Source organism: Lethenteron reissneri, chromosome 18 (genome assembly GCF_015708825.2).
Source record: "Lethenteron reissneri isolate LAM-NWPU_2019-01 chromosome 18, ASM1570882v1, whole genome shotgun sequence".
NCBI lineage: Eukaryota > Metazoa > Chordata > Hyperoartia > Petromyzontiformes > Petromyzontidae > Lethenteron > Lethenteron reissneri.
The window spans coordinates 6,753,608-6,774,017 of NC_083796.1; the positions used below are offsets into that span (position 1 = coordinate 6,753,608).

General features: G+C 48.0%; 1 protein-coding gene across 1 annotated transcript in view; it reads right to left on the minus strand.

The window, feature by feature from the left end:
* Positions 1-19,054, minus strand: part of STRC (stereocilin) — a 33,018-nt gene extending 13,964 nt beyond the window's left edge. The window contains exons 1-15 of the mRNA XM_061553592.1: positions 18,922-19,054; positions 16,537-17,090; positions 15,996-16,020; positions 14,250-15,804; positions 12,345-12,407; positions 10,818-10,928; positions 9,889-10,055; positions 8,677-8,857; positions 7,893-8,011; positions 7,135-7,267; positions 4,332-4,514; positions 2,315-2,353; positions 1,643-1,810; positions 783-926; positions 471-535 (exon numbers count right to left, since the gene is read on the minus strand). Coding sequence (XP_061409576.1) covers positions 471-535; positions 783-926; positions 1,643-1,810; positions 2,315-2,353; positions 4,332-4,514; positions 7,135-7,267; positions 7,893-8,011; positions 8,677-8,857; positions 9,889-10,055; positions 10,818-10,928; positions 12,345-12,407; positions 14,250-15,804; positions 15,996-16,020; positions 16,537-17,090; positions 18,922-19,016 — 3,602 coding nt within the window. The 5' untranslated portion in view covers positions 19,017-19,054. The remainder of the gene's footprint in view (positions 1-470; positions 536-782; positions 927-1,642; positions 1,811-2,314; positions 2,354-4,331; positions 4,515-7,134; positions 7,268-7,892; positions 8,012-8,676; positions 8,858-9,888; positions 10,056-10,817; positions 10,929-12,344; positions 12,408-14,249; positions 15,805-15,995; positions 16,021-16,536; positions 17,091-18,921) is intronic.
* Between the last annotated feature and the right edge of the window lie 1,356 nt (positions 19,055-20,410).

Below are 20,410 nucleotides of genomic sequence, written 5' to 3' on the forward strand. Positions count from 1 at the left end.
TCTTTTTCGATAAACAATTCAAAGTAAATCTTACCCAGCCCCTCAGCCTCACGGCCTTCTGGGAGCTGATGGCCACTCCTGGAAGGGAGATGTATTGTCTGCTACTGATAGACAAATAAATTACAATATTTTTCCAATCACAATTGAATGTTTTAAAATGTTTATTTTAACCATCATCATATTACTATGATATACTGAAACATGTTCTTTGTGTGTCCATTATTTACCTTTTATTTGCCTATACTCTGCACTCCTATCGTGTTTTTGTATTGTTTGTTGTTTTAACGTTCTGACCCGCCCCGACTGGACATCTGTGAAAAAGAGCATTATAGCTCATCGGATTTCTTCAGTATAAATACATGTTCTGATTCTGACAAGGCAGCACAATGATGAGCCGCTGTGCAGGTGCATGGCCACGGTGGATATATGGCACCGATCCATCGCTGATCCCTGACAGTAAGATCCCTTACAGTATAAATTCCTTTTTCAGCTCTCCACTGTGCCCCTTGAGAATCCTTCTGAAAAGGGACTGTGCCTGCAACAAAAAGTTCAGAAAAAATTACATTATATATAAACACAACAAAACATAAATAATGAGTGAGTACTGATGCCATCATCATCATCAGCCATGAATGATCTACCGCTGGATCATGGCCTTTCTATTACCATTACCATCTATCACAGTCTTGTGATGCAACAATCCAACAACCACTGCTGCCACACAGACCCAGAGCGGGCACCGACTCCTGAATTCACCTGCTTGCAAAAAGGGGCCCACACACCTGGTGAGGAGTCCAGTTTATGTCGGCGAGTGCCGGAAGGCTGGCAGCATGCGCCGGGTAGCGGAAGTCCAGGTCAACCAACGGCAGATCAGACAGCAGGGGGCCGAGTCGCGCGATCCACTCCAGACAGTCAATCTTGGAGCGCTGGGTAAAGTCAAAGGATTCAGCATAGACCCTGTGGTGTACTGCCCAAATGTGCACTGCTTGACAATATTAATTGCTTTTACAATGTGTCATATGATACAAAGTTGGCCTGGTGGTTAAGACACTGAGCGAGCACCACTGGGATCCTGGGTTCGGTTCCAGGGAACAACTGCGTAATTAAGTATGGTGATTATGATCAATGACTTTGAAAAAAGGCATCACATTACATTGGGTTTTTCATGTAAATAGGCTTATTCCAGCTATGAGACTTAAACATTCAGGTTTGATTGATATGTGATGACCTTTGCAGGTGATCAAAGATGTTCCCCTCATGTGGATAAAGAGGCCTTTTGAAGTAGTTTTTGTGACACCAACTTTGTAGGGCCAATTTGTGTTTCGAGGTGAAAGGCCCATTCAGACAAAAGCCTATTTTGCGAGGGAGACTTGGGGGAAAAAGGAAATCCTGCAGTGAATGAACAAAAGAGCCAGGTGAGGGAGGCCGACCCTAAATAGTTGTTTTAAATCGTTTTTTTTTGCGACTCAACACGAGCCCAGTACAAATCACCGGTCACAGTACAAGGGGGGAGAACAGAAACTCTGTGACCAAAAATCCGAGATTGGCGGCGCAAGAGCCTAACGAGGGGGGAAATTCTGTCTCTCTGACCCACCCATGTGCGAGAACATGAAAACTGATGTGGGGAGGGGAGCATGCTGACCCTGAATGTTGAGATGATGGCCGTCCTCTGTGCGGCACGCAGGCAGGCAGCGTGGGGCCTCACTGCCGGCCAGCCCTGGGTGAGGGCCGCCGGGGGCAGAGTGCGCAGCATAGATGGCGGCAGCCCACACACCAGGCTGCCCAGCTGCCCCACGACCTGCGCCGTCAGCTGGGCAAGAAGAGGCACACACGCTGTGTGAGCACAACTTTGGCGACCTGGAATAATCTTCATCAATTGTTATTCCTTGTCATTATCATCATCAGTCCTGAGTAATCCACTGCTGAATGAAGGTCTCCCCAACCGTTACCATTTCTCGCTGTCCATGGAGGTAACAATTTATGCCCTCAGGTGTGCTTCCTCCATTGGCTGCCACTCTCTCGTTAGTGTCGACGCCGAGGCCTTACCGGTCGGACATTCCTCCTTTTTTTATTCACTTAAATTCGACCACATGTAGTATCATAGGTTCAACATGATACAATACGTTGGTCATTAACCCTGGTGTAAACTTTGTGAATAGTATACTAACCTAAATAATAAGCACTATCCAAGTTAGTTAACAAAACATTTAAACCTGCTTGAAATCAATCTCTCTGCAATCAGTGCAGTGGTATAAATGGTGTGTTTCAAAACGACTGCAGTGAACGCCTTATGTAACGAAACAACATTTCTTACTTGTCTCTCGTGAATGAATTTTTCAGCAAGCACTCGAGCCTGCAATACAATACGTACCATACGTTCAAAATAAACAGATGCACACACACGCAAATACACACACGTGTAAAAAAATATAACGGGGTGGTTTCAAATACATCATCATTCAATGTTTCCTATTGTCCCACCCTCCCCCTATCCTTGGTCTTTCCATAGCATGTTGGTTTTACGCCTTTCCCCTCCCCATTTAAATCTTCATCTTCCTCTCTACACACGCGAGGTCCCCATTTGGTTGGGGCCGCAGGGCCTAAACCCCCCCTTCCTTCCCCTGTCGTGTGGTTCCATCGTGCCGGAATCGATTACCGCGGATTCCCTGTAGCACCCCGTCACTGGAATATTTCGTCGCGTTGTACCGGGCTCACGTTTTGTTGCAATGAACTGCTTAGAGACCTGGGAATTAAGGGCCAGAGCCAACGTTCGGCAATCAGAGCTGTATCGGAGGCGGCAGAAGGCAGCAGTCAGTGGCTCTGGATGAAGAGGAAAGACTCCAGCTGGGCCCCAAAGTGAGAGGGCCAGGAGGTATGCAGTCAACAATGCTTGACTCAGGGAGGAGGACGCCCCTGCCATGCAAAGTCCCATGGGATGTTGGCTATCAACAACAAGGCAACTCCTAGGACTAATTGGGAATGGGACGCAAGCGTAGGATTGATCACCCTGTCGCTGGCCGCCTTTGGGGAGGGTGTATAGTATGAAAGGCTGAAACACCCTAGGACCCAAAGGTTCACTACTGACGATGCGCTCCCCAAATTTCACCAGGCTCACTGTTCATGAACTCTTGGAAGTGCTTGCTCAAAGGATAGTAACATCTCATCCTGTGTTCTTTGGAATCGCCGTGCACTCTCTGAGTTAAAAACACTGTCAAGTTCACTCCAAGTCTGACATTCGCCAGTCCTGCAGAGACATCTATCAGCTGCAGAGGCGCTGGAGCAGGGCCCTGCCACAACCAAATGTCATTTTGACCCCAGCCAAGTTCACTCCGCTTCGCTGTGAATCAATTCCCTATGGTGAGACCCCACACACAACATCCCTATTGGGCCCCCCCCCCAACATCTTTAGAGCAGCTGGAGCTGGGCCTGGCAGGGACTCGCCCCGAAATGTTTCTCATCACTCTCTCACAGAACAGCAACCACGCCTCGTGACGAGCCACACAGATGCCACCAGGCTGAGGCAATTGCCGCGTGACCTCCACTCAAAACCAGGTGCCACCTTAGGGACACTCTCGATTCCAGTACCATGAATGGGACATAATTTAAATATAATTTACAGAAGCCGCTAGTCAGACCTCAGGGTGCTGGGATGGGTGGCCACACATGCATAAGACAAGGTGTTGGAGGCTAATGGGGGAGGGCTACAATATGAGCAGCAGAGGGCAGCAGAGAGTAGTGCAGCAACACCGATTATTGCTCCTACGTCCATGCTTGCAGCATTCACGAACCCACGCTGACCAGCGGGATTGAAGTTATGGTAAAATCCACCCTTCCCCCCACAACTCGCACGGCATGGGGGGCCCTCATCCACCGGTCGAATGAGGGGCCGTCCATAAATAACGTCACGCGATTTTGGACGATTTTTGACCCCCTCCCCGCCCCTAGTCACACGGCGTCACAAAAAGTCAGACCCCCCCCTTAAATATGACGTCACAAAGCACTGCCCCCCCCTCCAAAAAAAACATGCTTCAAATCGCTTTAAACTATTGTCATTGTAGTGCGTATTTAATGTGGCGCTGCACTCTAATGTTGTAGAACGTGTTGTGTATATTTATTTAAAGTTGCGCATATTGATGTGACGTCACATTTCTCAACCCCCCCCCCCTCGTCACACATCGTCACAAATGTCTGACCCCGCCCCGCCCCCCTAGGTGCGTGACGTCATTTATGGACGGCCCCTGAACAAAAAGCGCCGCACATGTAACACGTACAACAACACCGAGACAGATACGGGCATGTTACATGATAGGCACACCGAAGCCAGAACCGACCTGTGCCGGAGCGTAGGTGATCGAGTTGATGTGGCGAGCGCCGGCTTGCACCAGCTGGCTGGGCAGCTGCTGCGTATACGCCAACCCCAGGGCCGGCAGGAGGTAGGCCATCTCTGCCAGGTCATCCTGCGTCAGCTCTGAGGCCTCAGCGACGCCGAGGTTCTTGGCGATGAAGAACGCGAGCTGCACGGGAGGGAAAGATGACGAATGGCCAAGAGCCAGAACTCGAGCACCACAAATTCATTTGCACCTTACATAGCCACCCGTTGCTAATCAGAGGTGCTGGGAAAGGACACCAAACGACGGGTCTCTGTAAGTCCTAAAGGTCTCTGTGCGAGTCGATGCACAACAAGCAGTTCTAAAGAAATTAGTTTTCAATCTACATTTAAAAGTGCATAGCTCCAGTGGCTTCCTTATATCCAGAGGCGTAGCTAGGGGGGGGCAGGGGGGTACATATGTCCCCGGGCGCCAAGGTAAAGGGGTGCCAAAATGAGGCTTACAACGTTACATTATAACTTATTGCGGCGGGCGCGGCAGCCTGAAACTACTGCACAAATCTACACCTCAACCTAAAAGTTTATATATCCCGCCACACACAGCCTACATGTCATGTAATTACATTTTGGTACGCGCGCCTATTAAGAACTTACATGGAAGAACGTCCCAAACAACAGACAGGCGCAGTCTTTCAGCCTTAGTCACTGGCCTGTTTTTTGGTGGCGGAAACTACGACGGCCTGAAACACACTGGAGTGCACTATCAGAAGCTGTTAAAGCTATCTACGAAGGACTGGATGAACTAGTAGGGCTGCTAGACAAATTATCGGAGGACGTAACTATGACACCTGAAACCAGAAGTGATGCAGAACAGTTACAGGCATGCGTTTTAAATTTTAACTTCATAGTTTTATTACATTTCTGGAATGTCATTCTTGGAAAAATTTATCGTATTCAGAAGCGCTTACAGGATCCTACTATGAATTTCAAGGAAGCAGCAACTGATCTTGAATCTTTGGGGCATGAATTTGTCAAGCTTCGTGATGATTTGAGCTAATTTGCTGTAGAAAACGCCAAAACAAGATGCACAGCCTGGGAGATCGATGTGGACAGAAGAATTAGGCGACCTCGGAAGATGCCAGGAGAACTGGTAAGAGATGCAGGACTTTCAGCAGAAGAAGAAATTGTGCGCGTTATGAAGAGCGTATTTTATCGACTTCAACAGGAGATGTCAACACGGTTTTTACGACTAAAAGACCTGAACACAAAATTTGGATTTCTGCTGGACGTCAAAACTCTTCTATCCGACACAGATGTCGATGCAATTCGTCGAAATTGCACAGATTTTGGAAATTTCTATGATACCGACATCAATGGCCACGAACTTTTCACAGAAATTGGAGATTGCAAAATGCTGCTCAGTAACCGGAATGAAGTTCTACCAGAAACTCCTTTGGATCTTCTTGGTTTGATTGTGTTTTATGGAGACGACATATTTCCGAATTTGCGAATTTCACTGCAAATTTTATTAACAATAGCAGTTTCAATTGAAAGCTGTGAGCGGTCGTTCAGCAAATTGAAACTTATTTTGTCGTATTTGCGTGCTTCAATGGGACAAGATCGTCTCAGCGATCTTGCTCTTCTTAGCGTTGAAAGAGAAACATTGGAAAAAACTGATTTTGATTACGTGATTGACCAGTTTGCGACAGTGAAATCAAGAAAAATTAATCTTTTGTAGACTATGTCAACCAGTCTACGACAGTGACTGAGTGAGCCATGTAATATAATTTCTATAAATTTGCTTCTTTCAGTACAATGTTTCATTAAAATTTAAATTATTCCTTATTCGATGTAATAGGAAAATGTGATTAAACGGGGGGGGGGCGCCAATTTTATAGTTCGTCCCCGGGCGCAAAATATCCTAGCTACGCCTCTGCTTATATTGGAAGGAAGAGCGTTCCAGACGGCCGCAGAAGCGCATCTGAAAGCGCGCGATGCAGTGACCCTCTTTCCTTCGATGGCTAAGCCAAAAGCCGCTGCGAGAATGACCGGAGGTCGGATGATAGTTTATGCTGCTTGAGAATGGTTGTAGGAGTGTTGTTATAACAATTAGTGTTATAACAATTCTATATTTAAAGTTGCGCATTTTGATGTGATGTCACAGTTCTCCCCCCCCCCTCCTCGTCACACATCGTCACAAATACCTGACCCCCCCCTGGGTGCGTGACGTCGTTTATGGACGGCCCCTAATCCACTTCCCGTAGGCGTCGAGGTTCCATATTCTGGCTTGCCTTAAAGAAGGCAGGTACCGCAACGTGTGGACTGATGTCGTCTGTTGAGATCTGTATGGGGGGAGAGTGCTGCCCCCTCGCACGCGTGACTATTCTCTGGGCACTCCGGTGTCCTCCCACACGTATACACACTCGTCATTCATTGGCTGAAAAACATCTTAATTGATATGCCGCCCCCACGTGTTGTGGATTGTGCGGCGTCGTGCGATGCCGTTTGCATAAATGACGCCGTATATAAATGCTCATTCTTATGAGTAGGACTCTTACTCTCAACTGATCAGCTCGGCGATTTATAGTGACGTATTCCATTACGTGCTGCAAATACGCGAACTCTGCTTGGTCGTTCCAATCTTCCGTACGCTCTTTAATTTCCTTGGAGCGCAACTACTCGCTGAGATGCGGAGAGCGCAAACGCAGGGAGTTGAAGTTGCGCGACTTTGAGAACAACCTGCTTGTGCAACTGATCGCTCGAGTTGTGAATCCGGCTTTACGCTCGCTTGTGAATCACCTCCATACCTTGCCGTCAATGTCAATGGCGCCCTTCTCTATGCAGGAGATCAGGGCTTGAAGGACGCTCCGGAAGACGGGTTGATTCCCCATCAACTGCGCCAGGTCCTCTGTGTTTGTGTAACACAGCACCCTGCCAAACCTGCACGGCGAGATGCTACACTTTTGAAACTGCACGTGGTTGTAGCGGCCATACACGTAAACACAGAGACACTCACCGCTGTTTCAGTGTGAGGAAAGGTGACCAAATCAGCAAATCAAAGTACCATGAATGTGCGTGTTCTCATCAGATAGGTATGAGCTTGGTTAGTACTTAGATGGGAGACCAGCAGGGAACACCAATTGATGTGGACTTGGGCTGCGAGATCGCTGCATGGAAGTACAGCAATGGATTCTTGAATCCATCTGTATGAAGTTTTGAGTGTTACCCCCCACGTGCTGAGTGGAATTGGCCACACATTGCAATGCAGGACCCACCTTACTTCGAGCGCTGGAACTCAGTGAGGCTTTCCTGGACAGTATGTTGATCCATTGGTAATAAACAAAACAAAACCTATGGATTTGAAGCTTTCGTGCGACCAAAACGTCGTGTTCGATTATTATTTTTCTATCTACGTGACTTTACCGAAAGAACCAGAGAGTATGCCAACCTATGGAACTTTATGTCGGCGTGCATCGTGGGGTCACACTGCAGCTAGATGAGCTGTGGCTTACGCACACCGCTTATCATTTTCCATCTCGCCGTTGAAAAATCCCCGACGTCGCACCTGTGGACGTCTCTCTCCGTGAGGTTGCCGGTGTTGCCGTTGAGAGCCACGTGGCTCACGTGCCGCCAGTGCGCCGTGTCCGCCGAGCTGCTGTCCAGCAGGCTCACCACCGACAGCACCTACGCGCGCAGCGGCAAGGTTTGTGGGGCGGTGGCAGGGAATGTCCGGGGGTCGAGCAGCGAGCGTCAAGGAATACATAGGCTGAGAAGTGTTGTGACCCACGGCGCACTCAGCCTTTATTCGAATGTGTAAATATCGCCCTGGATAAAGTAAGGCACCGGTGCACATTGCAGCAGAACGGCAACGGTACAGGGGGCATGGAGCAACAGGAATGAGAAAAGAAACCCACCACGACCTCAGCGGCTATCACAGACTGAGCGAAGTAAATTGCAACGGCGTGCAAAATAAAGTGCAACCGTGCGCAACGAATAGCAAAAGAAAAAATAAGTAGTAAATACAATAATTAGTAAGTAAAGAAACTTTTGTTTTTTACCTTTTTTATTTTTTATTTAGCGTGTTCAAAAAGATTGTGGTACCCGATGTGGAAGCTGGTGCTATATTCATACAACGTGCTCACCTGCTGGTCTGTGAGCTGCACGAAGTACCCGATGAGGAGGCTGGTGCTCTCTTCATACAGCGTGCTCACCTGCTAGTCGGTGAGCTGCACGAAGTACCCGATGTGGAGGCTGGTGCTCTATTCATACAGCGTGCTCACCTGCTGGTCGGTGAGCTGCACCAAGTACCCGATGTGGAGGCTGGTGCTCTCTTCATACAGCGTGCTCACCTGCTGGTCTGTGAGCTGCACGAAGTAGCTGATGGGGAGGCTGGTGAGCAGCGGCGCGAGTGACTCGAGGAACTGCGGGGACCAGCCGGCCACGCCGCCGGGCCGGCGTGCGACGTGGCGCGCCAGCGCCTGTCTCTGCTCCTTGCGCAGCGCCGGGCACGACGCCAGCGCCGCGGTGAGGCTGAGGCCGTCACGCGGGGCACAAGGCAACCATCGTCACCACGGGGGCTGCCGCGATGTCACTTTTTCACGATACGATTTGAAACGTTCGGAACGTGACGCCGTGAAACAAAATTGCTTCATCCGGTTAGGGCGCGAGGCTCGCGATCATAAGGTGATCGCGAGTTTAAATCCTGCTTTGGAGTTGACTCACCTCATCATCCTACTGGGGTCGATACGATGAGTACCACTTTGTGGAGAAGTCAACAGTGGTTGTCCTATCTTAATTTTGGAGCTTTCGTGACTGCAGGAATTATTCTTTGGTTCTTTCGGTAAAGTCACGTATAAAGATAAAATAATAAATTAATTAATAGCATACGACGTTTCGATTGCAACACAAGCCATCATTGTCCTATAGCTAGACTCGCCCCTGCCATGGCAATGTAGAATTTCCACCACTGACTCAGAGCTGTAAATGGGAGATGAGCACTGGCGGCTCAATAGTCATTTGAGCAAGACATCACTTTGACTTGACTTTCACCGCGAGGTTGTTTGGAAATATACGATGCTACAGTAATTTTTGCAATATGGCGCCGTGAAACTATTGCAACTATTTTTACTTTACCAGGTAAGATCCGCTGAGCTATATAGATATTTTTCAGAAGCGACCGGGCCACAAATGATAGCTCAACGAAGTGGCTTATCACTTTCGATTTAAAGCTTTCGTGACTGCAGGGATTCATGACCATCGAAACGTCGTGAGAATTTTGTTTTATTTTTCTTATTTTCTTATTTCCCTTCTACGTGACTTTATCGAAAGAACCAAGAATAAGAATATGGCTTATCACTGTTTCTAAACGTGAGGGAAAAACCGGAGGACCCGGAGAAAAACCCACACGTCCACGGGGAGACAGACATGCAAGCTCCAAATATACAGGAGGCGTCAGGGTCGGTATTGAACCCACGACCTGCTGTATACCAGGCGAGGTAATTAACATCTTGCCATCGTGGCACCATTGTCGGGCTTGCTCTCCGAGCGCGCAACAAACGCACACACTGGGGCTCTCGAGCAGTGTGGCCGGCAAGGCGGTGATGTCGGCGGGACTCAGGTACGGCAGCAGCTGCACCATCTCCAGGAAGATGTCCTCTGTGAGGTTGTGGAATCGGCGCAGTAGTGAGCCGACCATGGGCTTCAGCAAGTGCTCCGAGCGTTCCTCCACCTGTGTGAAGGCCAGCACAAGCACTTGCGGTTCATTAGGCAACTTTAATGTTGCAAAAAATTTTATCTCTGATTATGATTGACTTTTCTTACCACATTTAGAATGCAAATTTGCTATTGACACCATGTGATCAGACAAATGTCCATCTGCTATTTTTGCAAGGGACAATTGCTCAATTCTCAGCCTCTTTATCAACACAAGGGACATACCATTGGTATACCCTGCAAACAAATGTTATTGTAAATCAAACTAAAATGTGTACTTCTCGGAGGTCAAATAAGCGATGATGTTTTGAGCAGTCAATGGTGACTTGACTGCAACGGTCAACTTTACTCACTTGAGGATCCAGTTGAATCGTGGGTGGCTGCCCGGATTTTAATTGAGGATCTCAGTGGTGCCAGCTCAGCATTGTGTCGTGGCCGCCTCGCCACAACTTGAACATTGTATGTAGACTTGCGAACGTGTGCCTCAAAACCACTAAAGTTTGATTGTACGTACAGTCCTCGAGACTTGCCAACGCCAGACTTCCAAATGGGTCTCAGGAACGAATTAGCTTCGTAAACCGAGGACTGCCCATACTGAATCAATGCTGCTGAAATGATGCACTCCCAGACGGCCATGGAGCAGTGATTTGTGTAACAGAATACTGTTACGTGTAGAGACGAACATTTGAAGGAGACATTCCCTGCTTATCGATTTATATACTCCACAGCGACGCCAATCATTGTTTTGTGTCATGCGAAGAGTGTGTGGTGAACGTACGGAGAGGTCGTGCCAAGCCTGGCGCAGCTCGGACAGGAAGTATCGCACGGTGACATCATCGCTGGAGAAGAGCACCGTCTCCATCGCGTGGCTGGGCAGGCGCAGGTACTCCTGACACCAACCGGGACCCAGCGCACGCAATCAACAGCTGGACAATGTCGAAGTCAAGTCGAGCCGTCTCGGCTTTGGTGCTGCCCAGGGGACCATTTCTGCCTCCCGATATAGACACGTCTGGTTGTGGCTGCCGGAGACGCCCTAGCCATTGTTCTATGCAAGCTGCGTGCTTGTCCTCTGTGAGGCATGGATTGCGCTAGAGCGGCTAATGCTGGTGAAATGTTTTTTAGTCGATGGCCAATTTGCGTGACAGTATATGCTTTTGGGCAAATGTGATAATAATACAACACAGTCATCCTCAGGTTAGCCCTCTATGACCGCTTGAGTGTTGTTAGCAAGTGCACATTCAGGCTGGCATCACACAAGAAAAGGTGGTGAGGCCATCGTCATGCATCGGTGGTGAGGTTTCAGTCGCTACGTGAGGTCGTATTTTAGGTTAGGTTAACTTACTGTATAGGAGATGCAGAAAAGGTGCAGATGCCATGTATGGCCATGAACTGAGAAGAGTGTTCTAAACACCCCAGCTAATGCGCATACACACGATTACAACATACTGACGCATACACACACACGACGTGGAGATCATCTTTGTCAATAATCTTATGAATGGGTACTAAAAAGACCAAGCTCAGGTCCAACGATCACACCAACTCAGGCAACAAAGCGTTCCACATGCTGAGAACTTCAATTCCTATGGCAGCTCCCAGCACATGGAGCAAAACGTCGGACATTGTGCAAAACAGCACGCTGCCCGCAAACACAATCGGAGTAGAAATGGCACTTCAATCCGCTGGAGGGAAAGTGATCCTTAAAGTTCTTTTGTTTTTCCCAGAAAACATAAACAGGGTCTCAGAGAGCCATACAGCACGAATCGTGAGTGCCTATGCAGAACAGTTGTAAGCCGCGAAGTATATATGTAGATTTGTTGAACTTCTTTCGCACCACCGATTCGCATGGTTGGCTACATAGGTCGACAATCGTGCTAAGGGGACGTCCATAAATGACGTCACGCACCTAGGGGGGGGTCAGATATTTGTGACGGGGGGGGGGGGGGTGAGAAATGTGACGTCACATCAAAATGCGCAACTTTAAATAAATTTAGACAACACGTTCTACTTAATTAAATAGACTTTTTAATAAATGTTTTCTCCTACAACATCAGAGTGCAGCGCCACATTAAATACGCACTATAATGACAATAGTTTAATGCGATTTTAAGCATGTTTTATTTTTGGGGGGGGGGGTGGCAGAGCTTTGTGACGTCAAATTTGAGGGCGGGTCTGACTTTTTGTGACGCCGTGTGACTATGGGGGGGGGGGGGGTCAAAAATCGTCTAAAATCGCGTGACGTCATTTATGGACGGCCCCTAATCAGAAGTTCGATCGAACGAATAGCACGCGCGATATACGTCACCTGCAAAAGGAAGAGAATTTCCGAGGAGTTTTCTGCGTAAAACATTAAATTCCACAAAGTACCCTGTGGGAGAAAAAAAACACAATGTGAGTCAAGAGAGATGTTAATGCTCACGCCATATACATTACATTACCAGAACCCAGCACAAATTACACACCACAACTAGTGGGGAGATGGAGTGGGGAGATTACCGCTGCACAGAGATCGAAAGATCCCAAGAGCCGATGTGTTTATTCCTAAAAACTGAAGATGGTACTTACGACCATGAACCGTGGTTGCGCATGATATCGTCGGATCTTGGAAGCTGAGTAGAGTTGAGCTTGGTTAGTACTTGGATGGGTGACTCCCTGATAACACCAGGTTATGTCGGCTTGGGCTACAAGGGGTGGCCTGGAGATGCCAGTACAGTAATGGATGTTTTAATCTACCTGTGTGGTGGAGCTTTGAGTGGTTTGCCTCATTTGCATGACTTCTCTTCAGGCACGGCTACTTCAGTTGCTTCCCACATGTCAAACACTCATTGATGGAACTGGCTAATCATCCCAATGCAGAACCATCCAAAAAGTATAATCTCAAAACAAAGTGAGGCTTTCCTGGGTAACGTAGGGGTATTATTATTATTATGCTGCATTATATGTGTAGGACTTGAGTTATAGCGCGCCACGCATTCTCTTCCACTGTTGCTATGCGAGCGAGCAGAGTACAGTGGGGGGTATGTGAGGACACGGTTGTTGTTGTGGCATTAGGTGAGAGGGTTGTTAAGTGTTGAGATAGGTGTTCGGGGTAGCCGGGGGGGACACAGGCCAGCGATTGGCTAAGAGGGTAATTGGTTATTAGCTGGCGTCCCTCTGGCGGCAATAACAAGGTCACGTGAGACCGGGGGCCAGGGGGGCGAGTAATAAGCGGGGGGTTGAGATAATTAATAAGGATTAATTGGTGTGGGGATATAAGCCACAGCACGCCGGAGAGAGGGGGCTTTTCTTGGTAGGCGTCTTGGATGGAGCTGCAGCGACGGTGCCCGGGGAATCGCAGAGCAGGCGGTGACGGTAGTAGAGCAGAGATAGAGTGGGTTAGTGGCGACAGACGGAGTAGAGTATAGAGAGGCAGTGATAGCGAGAACGCAGTGTGCGAACAGGGGTAGCCATGCATCTGAAGGATGCAGTGTAGAATAGCAGGGGAGTCGACAGACCTAGAGAGAGAGAGGGAGACGCGGAGGAGACGCGGCGGGGCGGGAGAGAGAGACGCGGACCGACGCGGAGCGGAGTGAGGGCACGGAGAGACGCGGAGTGGTGGGGCTGCAGAGAGAGACGCGGAGCGGAGTGAGGCCACACCGAGACGCGGAGTGGTGGCGCGGTGGAGGTGGACTGTTGAGCGGAAAATAAAGAGAACAGAAAGACAGCCGAGTACGAGTCCTACATATGTACGTTGACTTCTTTCACACCGTACGTAGCCAACCGTGCTAATTGGAGGTGCGTGCGAGGGAAGGACAACGAACTAAACGCACACACAACAACAACAACAAATCATCGCAACAAAACTACAATTCCTTGTAGGGGAAACAAATACTAATTAATAACAATTGAATTATTACCAATCTATTATATAATTACAATACCCTCCCCATCTCGATGATGCTGGATGTAATTACCAGAGAAACGTCGTACTCAAAATTGTAAATGATGTTGATTCACTTTTCAACACACCGGTGGGCTAAAGTAGTGACCTATTTGTCTTTTGTAAACGTGACACATTTTTTTACTGTTTGGCCGTGTCGGGTGGTGGAAGGTTACGACACATTTATAAATAACGCGATCTAACCCAAAAAACCTTTATTATGAATAATATTGGTCGCGAAAGCCTACGTGTTACACGTAGCCAGCCGGGAAAAAAAAAAGCAAGACCCACCCCAAAGCAGGACAGCAGCTGGTAGCCCTTGTCGGGAGGAACGCTGTGCAGGAAGCCGCTGATCGACTGGAGGATGCTGAGCGAGGCGGTGGGCTTGGCGTACGCCTGGAACGCATTGCTGCTCAGCAGGCTGAGCAGGAAGATGGCCTCGTCGATGTCCTCCACCAGCTGCTGCCCAATGTCCTCGGTGGCGAGACGCAGCCAGGCGGTCGTGATCTCGGGCTCGGCGGCGAAGCCCGTGCCGTCGCTCCAGACGAGGGACACCAAGTTTTTGAGCAGCGATGGCAGCCTCACGCACGTTTTTACCGAAGGATCTTGCCCGGGGAGAGACTCCCTCGCGTTTTTGCTTCCGACCGACGCGTTACGGGGCCGCGCGCTTGGCAAACGGTTCCGTCTTACCGGACCGTGGTAAGTGTCCGAGCCGTTGTACGCAAGTGAGTCGAGGCCACGGGCAAGAACCTCCTCCCCTTGGGTTATATTTGTCGATGCAATGGTGGTAGAATTGGGTACGGAGAAGTGTGTCTCAGTCGTATCATTGAAACCTCTTAAAATAAACTTCTTTATGGTGTCAGAATGTGCCGACAGTTCTCCCGTGGACATGTTGGCCACCAGGTGGGCCATGGTGGTTTCTGCTTGAGGGCTTCCGCAGAATGCGTGCAGCCACGGAAGGTCCGTCTGTAAGTTATCAAGGAGGCTATTGTTTGCACAGAAAACATTTCGTACTGCCCACCACATGTACACGTTGCAGATTTCAACGACGTTGTAGCTGAAGTTGCGTTTTGCGACGACGTTCAAGTCCCGACAGTGCAAAGTAATCTCTTCTAGTTCCTTCACGAAAAACTCACTGCCGGAATTTGTTGTGACGTTACTTTCCTGATTGCAGTATTTAACCAGGACAGAGACATTGTAATCCGTGGGATGAGGGTAGGAGCAAATGGCACTGATGAAACGTGCTGGGCTTTGATCGAAGCAAAAGTCTAAGACACTGAATCCAAACGGCTTCACAAACCACAGGATGTTGTCGCATATGAAGCCGCTTTCCGTTCCTCCGTGTACCTTTTCGCGCTGCAGGTAACTGCAGCGAGCTTGCAACCAATGACCAGGACTAGTACTGGCCTCCGAAAAACCGTCCCCATTGCAAATCGACTCGTTGAAACGAACCAAACTGACCCAGCCGCACGTGTACACAATGCCAAAGTTTTCTGACATGTCCGACATCCGGGAAACATTTCGACACGCTGCAAAGGCATCCTCGAAGTTTGCGTCGTTCATGACAGTGCTGAAGACGCTGCAGTAAACGGACTGGGCCATGGAGCCCGAGTAAGGTGGCTCTATACCGCACTGCTTTTTCACAGTCTTCTGCCCCTGTGCTTGGTCGTTTTCAAAGAACTTGGAGGCAGAACGGGGCCCCTTGGCGAGGGAGTCGCGTGTGTGCTGATGCGGGCTCTCGGAAAGTGCGTCGTCATCGCAGGCGGCAAAGAGCAGCAAGGAAAGGAGATCCTGGAGACTGAAGCCCATCCCTTGGTGGTCCCAGGTGATGTTATTCATTACACCCCTGGCGGACGTCCAAACAAGATGAACAAGAAAAAAACAAGGGAAGGACACTCCAGGCAAATCCAACACATGTTCAACCTGGCTCCAAGTGCCAGCAGGGGTAAATAATGCCAATATGCTGCACAATGTATTTCAAATAACTCAATTACTTTATGGTAAAATGTGTTTTAAGTGGTGTGTAAATTAACCTACCAGAGAAGCAGCTGTCTTAAGTCAGCTGAAACAAAAACAGAAAACACACATGGTTTTAATTATTTGACAAATTACAATACAGTATTTCACATTATGCATATGAAGTTATGCTTTACAGTTTGTATTGAAACAATGCATGAATATACAGCGAAAAATTAAGCAAAACGTGAACCCTTCTGCATCTCCCCCCACACTCACCAACCCACACTGAGCAGCATGGTAAAGGATGGTCAACAACCACCATGACCAACGAGGCATGGCGGTGCCTTCATCTATCAGTGGATTGACGAAGGGCTGTAAATGATTATTATCACGACTGTTACAGCGTGGAACAATTGAACAAAATACCCTCGAGAGGGGCGCTCTAGCGTAGGCCCTTCCACCAGCAGTAGCTTGAGCAAACAATTGCAGATGCTACACCTGTACCGGTTACCAATACATCGAACAGTGCGCCAATGATTGCACGCATTTATCGCGTTCTAAGACCTGACATTCAATTACGATCTGGTTTTACGCTTTTTTTCTCGATCCACGCTCTCACCTTCTTGGCAGAACTGCCGAGGATCCTGCTGATGCTGCATGCCCAGCGTGGAAGCGGCTTCCTCCAGCAGGAAGCTGTTCACCTCCTCCATCTTCTGCACCACGCGCCTGTAAAGGCGCGTGCCGATCTGGTCCATGAGGTTGCCCGGGAGGCTGCGCAGGTTGTCCATCTCTGCAGTGTCGTAGCCCAGCACGGCTTGCATGAAGCGCCCCGCCGACGACACGGCCTGCAGGGTGCTGCCCTGCACGCCCAGGACGCTCAGCATGGGGGTCACGGTGTTGAACATCAGCTGCAGGTCTCCGCTGCTCGTCACGGCTCGTGACAGGGCCTCCAGGAAGCCCACGGGGTCGCCGCGCACGTCCACCTTCAGGTTGTTCCTCAGGAAGGAGCTGAGGTTGCTCCAGGTCTGGCTGGAGATCAGGCTGCGGATGATGCCTTCCAGTGGGCTGGCGAGAGGCCCGCACTCCTCCGGGTGCTTGTCGCCAAAGAGGACGCAAAGGAACCCGCGCAAGGAACTGCCCAGGTCTTCGACCATGCCTCTGTCCACTGGTGAGCTGTGGTTGGAGAAATAAAAAATGTTTTTGTTTATTTAAATCACGGTTGTGGTGCAAGGCCCAACAGGACCAAAATGCACGGATGAAGGTTTCTTGAATTGAGAGAGCTTGTCAAGAGAGAAGATGGGAAGGAATTACAGAGCCGAGCAGTGTAATGTGCCATTTTATTGAAAGACTGTGTTATCTTGGTGTGACCTGGGACTTTTTTTTATTGTTGTTGCTTTTGCTGCCTTGCCCAAGTTTGATAAACTGTAGGTAATTTGTTATTTATATTAACTTGCTTACCACTTTCTCTATTTTGCACTCCTATCGTGCTTTGTATTGTTTGCTGTTGTAACTTGCTGTCCCGTCCAGACTGGACATCTGTGAAAAAGAAATTCATAGCTCATCGGATTCCTCCTGCAGTTTAAATTAAGATTTTGACAAACATTCTCAAGGAAAAAGCAGAAATAGAAGTGTTTTTGACCTGATTGTGCTGGTTGAACACAGTATGGATGGATGGGATTACACAGTCAGTCTGATAGACCGAGTCTTCAATACGGGTGAAGTTCATTGGGACAGTTACTAAATGTTGTAGCAACTCGGAATACTCATTAAAGACTGTCATGAAAAATGGCCAGTAACGAAGAGAACAGGAGTAATATTAATTATCGGAAGGAACAGTAAAGAATAATCAATATAACTGCAATTTACTATACATAAATTACATGCAAGATATGACCAACTTGACAATACAGTAGTTTATTCACAAATTGTTTCTTCGACCGAATGGGGGCGCCACGGTGGTGAGGCGTTAACTGCCTCGCCTGATATACAGGAGGTCGTCGGTTCGACCCCGACACCTGTATATTTGGAGTTTGCATGTTCTCCCCGTGATTGCGTTGACTTTTCTCCTTGTCCTCCGGTTTTTCTCTCCAAATTTAGAAACATGCGTTAAGAGCATATGTCTGCTATAAATTTACACGTGATAAGCCACTTCGTTGAGCTATCATTTGTGGCCAGGTCACTTCTAAAAAAGAGCTAAGTAGCTCTGTGGGTCTTGCCTGGTAAATAAAAAATAGTTAAAAATATATAGTAAAAATTTACCTTTTCCGAGAAGTCTATCAAAATCTTTATTCAAAATTAGAGTCTGAAAGAGAGAATATGTGATAAAAGATCATAAAATAGGTCATAAATGCTCATTAATGGAGTTTGGCCAATATCCTAATATAGGACCACAGAACTTTGTCGATTGCCGGCATGGGTTTGGGTGCATTCTCGGCTTTCCTGCGTGATTCCTCGTGCCTCTTTCCACAACATTGAGATCCAAAATGCATAAAATATATACCGCCCTTCCCTCTCGACCCTTATTATTAAAAACAATAAACAAGGTCAAAATATAAACCAAGAGACAACCCAACTGTATATGAAGATACAGCAATAAAAGCATGCAGTATGACATTTAAATGGAACTTTAAATGTCAGAAATGTCAGTTTTGATAAAAGGTTCACAAGTCATTAACAATGGTGACAACGAACGATAAAGCGTGACGATGGTGATGATATCACTATATTCAATCGTAAAATCACCACACATGGCAGCTTGGGAAAGCCTTCATCCAGCAGTGGATTGACCACGCCTGATGCTAATGATAAATCTTTATGATAAAATACAGCCACAGCAAATTAAAGCCAAGGAGAAAATAACAACTATTATTTGTTTCCACGTACAAAAAAAATAAACATTCTAGATTTGAAGTTTTTGTGACTGCAAGGATTCATACTTTGTTTTTTTCGGTAAAGTCACGTAGGTAAAAAATAAATGAAAAACAACTAAATAAAAAAAGACAACCTGCTGGAGAAAGCTTGCGCCACTGAGAAGGCGACCTTGAGCCAGCGGCTCTCCACCTGCCGGCTGAGCCTCTCCCAGAGTCGCGCTTGCCCCATGGTGCGCACGGTTTCGTGCAACGGTGCCAGGATGGTGTTCCAGCCCTTCACCCCGCGCAGCACCAGCAGCACGTCCTCCAGCTTCAGCGTGACCCGCTGCCCGTTCTGCCCTTCCCTCTCGACCCTCAGCACCGTCTGCAGGACACTCGCGAGACCGGAGAACGAGTGTTCTGGCTTGACATCGAGCGGTGGCGGCGGTGGCGGCTGTGGTGCGGAGTCTGCTCCCTGCGGCTCCGACGGGGGAAGCAGGTTGTGGAAGTGGAAGGAGAAGTTTGTGATCTTCTTGTCGGCACCCTTGAGATGCGAGAATGCCGGCGGGTTCCAGTGAGAGCCGTCGATGACTCCGAGCAAACGCAGCCCCTCGATGGCGTAGCCCACCACGTCTTGGAGCTTCACTTGGTTCTTGGCTCCGTGCTGCCTCGCTGTGCCGATGGCGGGGCTGCTGTCCGATCTGATCGCCGAGCCGTTTGTTTGTGGCACGGCAATTGTATTGTTGATCGATTTCCTACGCCCTGCTGAAAGGGCTAAGCACACGCGCGAAACAGATTTTTTTTTGTGTTTCAATTATTCACTTAAAACGTTAAATGACAATTTGTAAGTGATCGTAATAACAATAAACTGTGCCAAATTAAGCACTGCAAGATAAAAAAAAAATTTGTAAGACTTACCTTTGTGATTGGTTAGGATGAGAAGAATACCAACGATGATTATCCTCGATCGAGTTGGCGCCATGGTTCGAGACAAACGCACTCACGAGTCGTAGCAAAATCCCTCAAATGTCTAAATCCAGCTGGCGTTAGGAAGAGAAGTCTTAAATGGAAATGTGGCGAAATTCTGCTGCTCATTATCCTGCCAAAACCGCGGACTGGTCAAACGCAGGTCCGTCCACATTCTGTCCAGTAGCTCTCATCTCGCTTTCACTCCAATGGCAAGCATATCTCATTGTTATTTGGCCATTATAAATTATCAATGTGGCCTCTGAGCCGTGCAGGGAGCATATTGAATGTCACTGCATTGGAGAGTTGTTTTTAATTGAATTAACACACGCCTAAATTTAGTGAGCTCAAAGCGTTTGCAAATAGAATTGCAACATTCCGTGTTTTGTTTTGAATGAGATTTCCAATGCTGTATGCATAAAGTGACAAGTAAATTGTAATCGCCTATCCGCTTAAATCACATTTAGTGTGTAATAAAAACCCAGACTTCACTAATTCCACTCAGTAATGTTGAAAGGTATCATGTGTTACATTGAAATTACTTTACTTAAAACATTGCTTTTTAGTCAAATAACTTGGGCATATACAGCACATGCTAAATATAGTATTTCAAGGCAAGTGGTAGAAAATTATATCTGAATAACATTTAATGGCAGCCCTCCATTTAATAAGAGAATG